The following is a 6,418-nucleotide window of genomic DNA, read 5'->3' on the forward strand; positions in this document are numbered from 1 at the left end:
TGTGGTATGTATGCTTGGGAATTGCCTGTCCCTGGCAAACCTCCTAGTTCTCGCTCAGAGAGTACGGAAAGTGGAAGAGAAAGGAGGTGGCACCTACTTCTGGCCCATTTATACAATTTCCTTTTTATATTTTGGATTTTATTGCTGGTGTTTCATTATTTGCTCTATGATTCACTATTTTCTGATGATTTCCAGCAATTTAATTTTAGTTGTACTGCTGGTTGCTGTTTTGTATATTAATTTGGTAAACAGTAAAGTAGGATATACACTTTCTAAAGTAAACACTTTACAAAATGCTAGGAATTGGTGGGCAGGGAGTTACTACAGCTCTGTGCTGTAGTAACTCTTGTTTCTCCTCCCTCCCTACATTTGTGCTGTTGCAAGCCCTCTATACAGTTATAGATTCTAGCACAACATCCACCCTCCTCCCACTTCTCAGTGAGAATAAAACTGGAGTACAAGTACCAAACTGCTTTAAACAAGATTACTTTTATTAGCTATTGTTAGCACTGTACAAATAGGTGTACAGTGTATACAGCAATGTATAAAATATTATTCCGCAGACAAGATTACTTTTATTAGCTATTGTTAGTAATCAGCGTACAGCACTGTACAAATAGGTAATGCAGCAATGTATAAAATTTTATTCCGCGGTGTATTAAACTGAGCCAAATGCACTTCTGTCTCTGAAGAAAATAAGCGGCATGTTACAGGCTGTGTACAAATGCTGCTGCTTTGTCAAACTCAGAAAAGCAAAAGATTTGGCATGCATGTGCCAAGTTATAGCTGAGCACTCAAGAAGACATCACATATTCTCCAGCAATCAACGTTAGTCAGAGCAAGACCGAGCCATCTTGGTCACTGGTGTTCTGGGTCTGGTTGCTGGTCGGGACATTCTCTGTAAGGGAAGAAGGTGCTCTGCCATGGTAATGGCTGCAAGGCCCACAAAAACAAATGAATGAGAGGCTTTTGAGAACCAGGTGGCAGAGGTACTTTCTAAATTTTTCACCAGCAAAAGCATAGATGATTGGATTAAGACAACAGTGACTGAAAGCCAGGGTTTCTGTTGCATGCATGGTATAATACAAAAGTCTCAAGACGTTGCAGCTCTCAAAGATGCTGAAAAGTTTCAGTGTTTGCAGAAAAATGGATACCTGGTGTGGGGTCCAGAATAGGAAAAACACAAGCACCACCTGTAAGATCAGCCTCATGACTCTTCTTTTCCTGCGGTTTTTGCAGTTGAACAAGGTTCTGATGATCTGGAGGTAGCAGATGCTCATGATGCCCATTGGGAGAAGAAATCCTATGATGTTTATTTCCAGATTGCAGAAAATTGGCCAGGTAAGCTCAAGATTTGGAGGATACTGAGAAGCACATGTAGTCTCTGACTTTTGTATGAATACAAAGTGAGGTGCTGCACACAAAATTGCCAGCACCCATATGATCAGGCTAGTGATAAATCCACGCCTGGCTGTCCTGCCTTTTATGAAAATGGTTGCATGGACAATCGCCAGGTACCTATCGATGCTTATGACAGTGATAAAAAACATGCCTCCAAAGAAACCAATAGAATAGAAAGAGGAGACGATTTGGCAGGAAAGGTTCCCAAGGAACCATCCGTGTGCGGTGGAATAACCCCAAAATGGAAGAGAAATCACAAAGAGGAGATCAGAGAAGGCCAAGTTCAAGAGAAATATGTCCGTAATGCTCTTTTGGTGCCCACCTTTCACAATGGTAAATACCACCAATAGATTTCCCACCAGCCCAATAATAAACACGAGGCTATATAGTATTGGTACGTAGACTTTCCCAAATCTCTGGATGTCCATTTGGTCACATGGAATGGCAGATTCATCATAGGCAAACCCTGTGGTCATCTCAATAATTTCTTCAGCCATAATTAATGCTTTTGAAAAAAAAAGGAAAGGAAACATGGTTAGCCACAGAGCAGGACAAATATATGCAGCCTAAGAATGCAAAATGGTGAACAAAGTTATTGGACAGCGTAATTAAGTTCCTCTGAACAGTATTAGGTAAACTGAACAGGGCAGAGATATTCAGTGGCTCAGGAGCCTCGTGTGGGTTTTTGACATGCCACCCAGGGCGTGAGAACAGGCATATGTTTCAGGGAAGTGAGCAAAGCCCCTGCCCAATGGTTCTTGTGGTTGACAGTTGTTTCCTTCCTTGAAATATCTGCCACAGGAGTGGTTAAGTTGTGAGCCTCCCCGAGGTGCATGCCTCATGCCAGGCATGGATGTAGATGTGGTTCTTTTGATAGTGATTGTGAATGTGGCTCTCTGTGAGCAACATGGTGAGTATCACTGGAATATTATTTTCTTAACCTAATTCCTGATGGGATTTTGGGTGCGAACAAGAAAAAGATAGTGAATAGAACCTGAGGATGCAGTTTGAATGCTCAATTCAGTTTCAGGAGAATTTAGAAAACTGTGGCTGATTTTAGTCCCTTCCAATATTTCTTCTCATTGCAATTCTTTTCCAGCCTCCTACATTTCAACATTTTTAAAAATAGAAATGTGTACCCTAGAACTAAATGGAATCCAGGAACTCTGATATATGATATTCCATTTGCACATTCTAGGAGAAGTAACAGATGAGCTGCTCACTCTGTGTGCCAATCTCTCTGTTATTTGCCATTTTTCACCAAAACAAATAAGGAAATCTAGATTCATGCAAATAAGTTGTTGAGCAATAGAATACATAGCCCCCCAGCACTTAACCCTTACCAAACTAAAAAGACTAAAGGCCAAACTTAGCTGCTCCTGCTGTAGACCTTGATTGTCAATGGTTGAACAAAGCTGGCCTGATTTTTTTTTTCCATTTCAGCAAACTCTCACTGTTAGATCTCTGGAAAGATAACTGTGAACTTTGGAGACTTGCCCAGAAATAAATCTTGCAAAATTGAGCAGATCTCTGGGTTGAAATTAATTTTAAGCTTAGAAATGCTTAGAATCAAAGGAGATAAATTAATTGGTTTTGATAGTCACATGTGTTTTGCGCAACTAGGCCTATATAAGATCGTCATTCCCAAAACACCCCTGGGTTACATGAGACTATCTAATCTTTCTGAAAGCACTTTGGTGAGAATCTCAGCAATTGTATCTTATCTTTTAATCTTAAAATTGATAGGAAAAGGGATGATATGTATGTCTTTCTGTTTCTGAATTCAGTTACACATTCAAGTATTTTTGTATAACTGATTTTTTTATATTCATTTCAACAATGGTTAGATTGATTTTAAACAAAAACCTTAAAAGATAAACATGAGTGATCTTTGGCTGGGATACAAGTTGTTCACTTTACACCTGGAATAAATAAACTTCTGACCTCTTCAGCCAGAGGGCTGTTAGCCATAGAGATTGGTTATTAAAGAGAATAGCCTTCTCAATATAGCCCTGTAGTTTAGTGGTTAATGTGTTGGTTTGGAAGTGCAAAAGAGACCCATCATTTCCATGTGTCTATTTTAAAAGGAATGCTTCCCATTACATTCCACCTGAAACAAATTCCTTTTACAGAAGAGGCATTTGAAGATTGTTGGGCTAAAAGTCCTGGACTTTTTTGGCTTTGCTAAACCAAGAATCCACTTGTTTCCTTAAAATGTAGACCAACTGTCCCAGTTGAGTCTGTCAGTAACATAGCTTGCTTCTCTTCACCATTCTTTTAGTATCCAATTCTAAGACAACATTTACAGTTTACTTCCTCTAATATCTGTGGTATTTTCAGTTGGTTTAGCTTAGCACCCACATTTGGGCCCCAAGGGTTAATTATAGAAGCATTTTCCCAGCATACATCCTAAGTAGTGGGGAAATCAAATTTCTCACTTCAGTCTGCACAAAACTTAAATCCTGCTGACACTGAAACTTTTTCAGTGACAGAGAAACATGCAGTTGCTGTCTCCCAGGTGCTCTGAACATCTTTTAACTCGTAATTCATCATACGTGATTGTATTGAAAGCCTATTTTTGCTGTCTCCCAGGTGCTCTGAACATCTGTTAACTCGTAATTCATCATGCGTGATTGTATTGAAAGCCCATTTCCTATTGAAATATTATGGAAAGGCACTGTTTAATCTACAAACGTCACAGAAAAAAAAATCCTAAAAAGCTTTGTCATATTTCCATATCATGTAATTTCAAACAAAATATTGAGCACATGAAGCTGCCTTTTATACTGAGTCAGAGCCTTGGTCTGTCACGGTCAGTGTGGTCTACTTTGGCCAGCAACAGCTTCCTATGATCTCAGGTAGAGGGCTTTCCAATCTCTTGCTATGTGACCCTTTAAAGTAGAGGTGCCAAGGATTGCAACTGTGACTTTCTGTGCAGACCAGCCATGTGTTATACCTCTCTCCATTCCATTCCAAACTGGTCCATTCTTCCAATTTGTTAAGAAGAGATATATATAGTTTTGATATTCTTTTGTAACAGACTTGAGCAAAATTCGTCAATGATTTCTTGCCTTTTATAAGTAAAGGTAAAGGTAAAGGTTCCCTTGCTCGAAAGCCAGTCGAATCAGACTCTAGGGTTGCGGTGCTCATCTCTGTTTCAAAGCCGAAGAGCCAGCGCTGTCCGAAGACGTTTCCGTGGTCATGTGGCCGGCATGACTAAACACCAAGGTGCACGGAACGCTGTTACCTTCCCACCGAAGTGGTACCTATTTATCTACTTGATACTTTTATAAGTATCAAGGGTATAATATTCCTTTCCCACACTTAGGGGATCTTGCCATATGTTTTAACGTATTCAAATAATTTTCCAGAACAAACACCCACCAATAAAGATAGTTTATCCTTACCTTGAAATTATTTTTGATAAAGACCCTGAATTTGTTTTTCCACTTCTGAGGAGGTTACATATGAGTGCCTGGGCCAGTCCTCTCTAGCTCAGGAAATTTAATTTGAAGGCAGAATCTCAGCCCTAGACAGAGAGTAGAATTAAAAGCTTGCTAGAAATTTTCTTTCAATGTGGCTGATGTTTTCTGGGCATCTGTATTATGCTTTACCCCAATGTGTTGCCAGGGACCAAAATTCTGATTAATCCCCCTTCTGCTGTTGCAATATCGGGATGAACCCACAACTCTCTTAGGTACCATGCTTTCTTCTTGTTAAACTGCTACTTGTACTGAAACTTTGCTTGGGAGTCCCACCCCCAAGTAATTAATTATTGTTGGTTGTGGAAGAATGGCTAGGAGTCAGTCCCTCCTATAGAAGTTAGTAAATAAACTTTTTTTAATTAAAATTTGTTAAAGTACAGGAACAAAAAAGACAGAAGGAACAAAACCATACCAAGTAAGTACATTGTCAATAAATCACCCCTTTCCTACAGTCCACAAAAGCACAAAGCAATCATGATTTTACTTCTAGTTATTCTGTAGATCTATCCTCTGTACATCCCCTGACCATGATGAGTCCAATACATTACTGGGGAGGGGGGGGAGTTGGTAAACCATTAATAGGGCTGCCAGGTCCAGGTTGGAAAATACCTGGAGACTTTGGGGGTGGATCCAGGAGAGGGCGGGGTTTGGGGAAGGGAGGGGTCTCAGCATGGTATAGTGCCATAGAGTCCATCATTCAAAGCAGCCATTTTCTCCAGGGGAGCTGATCTCTGTCAGCTGGAGATCAGTTGTAAAAGCGGGATATCCCTAGGCCCTACCCTAACCATTAATATCACTAAGATGAGGATCTCTTTTACTTTCAACTGCCAGTTTTGAAAAAAGTATTCCTCTGCTGGCAAAAAGCAATGATGGAGGAAGACAGACAATCTCTCTGAGGAGGGAGTTCCAAAGTTTTGGCTCCACGACTGAGAAGGTCCTTCCTTGGGTTGCCACATAGGAAAGAAGTCTGCCTTATCTATGCCACAAAACCAGCACTTGCTACTCACACATGTATAGATCTTTGCCAGCCTTAAAGGAGTTAAATGGGAACAATTTATAACCTCACAAACTGCCCAATGAAAAATTGGCTCCCTTCTCATGACTGGCAAGCAGAACGTGAGGCTGTGTTGGATGAAGGGCAGATGGGTCAGGATATTTTTATGGCAAATGATCAACTTTGCAGTGACATTGAGGCTTGGGAAAACCTCACATGGCTAGATAAGCTTGGTTGTTCAGCTGGGAGTGATGGTATCACTTTGATATGATAACACCTCTCAATTGGCTGAGCTGATTCTAGAGAACTTTTTGCTCCAGAACCTGAGGTCTGGACTTGTTGAGGCCTTTTTGACCTGAAACAGAGCTGTCCCTTCTATGTGTGTGTGGCCATGCTTGCAAATTACCATGTGGAGTACAGCATCCACTTTACACATATACCCATTTGCATCTCCCAGTGGACAAGGGAAATCAGATGCTCAAAATCTGTAAGGCTTAAATTGTTTGGCAATTTTGCCATGTTTCCTTTTTTTTCTTTT

General features: G+C 40.4%; 1 protein-coding gene across 1 annotated transcript; it reads right to left on the reverse strand.

The window, feature by feature from the left end:
* Nucleotides 1-631: 631 nt before the first annotated feature.
* LOC107123928 (CX3C chemokine receptor 1-like) lies at nt 632-4,836 on the reverse strand. Its single transcript, XM_015427284.1, has 2 exons — nt 4,809-4,836; nt 632-1,906 (listed from the first exon to the last, which is right to left on the reverse strand). Exon 2 carries the CDS (start codon nt 1,896-1,898, stop codon nt 834-836), a length of 1,065 nt encoding a protein of 354 aa, XP_015282770.1. The 5' UTR covers nt 1,899-1,906; nt 4,809-4,836; the 3' UTR covers nt 632-833.
* Between the last annotated feature and the right edge of the window lie 1,582 nt (nt 4,837-6,418).

Source organism: Gekko japonicus, unplaced genomic scaffold (genome assembly GCF_001447785.1).
Source record: "Gekko japonicus isolate JY-2015 unplaced genomic scaffold, Gekko_japonicus_V1.1 scaffold272, whole genome shotgun sequence".
Taxonomy (NCBI): Eukaryota; Metazoa; Chordata; class Lepidosauria; order Squamata; family Gekkonidae; genus Gekko; species Gekko japonicus.

Coding starts and splice junctions, on each gene's coding strand:
- LOC107123928 (XM_015427284.1), bottom strand. CDS start 1,898: ATGGCTGAAGAAATTATTGAGATGACCACAGGGTTTGCCTATGATGAA.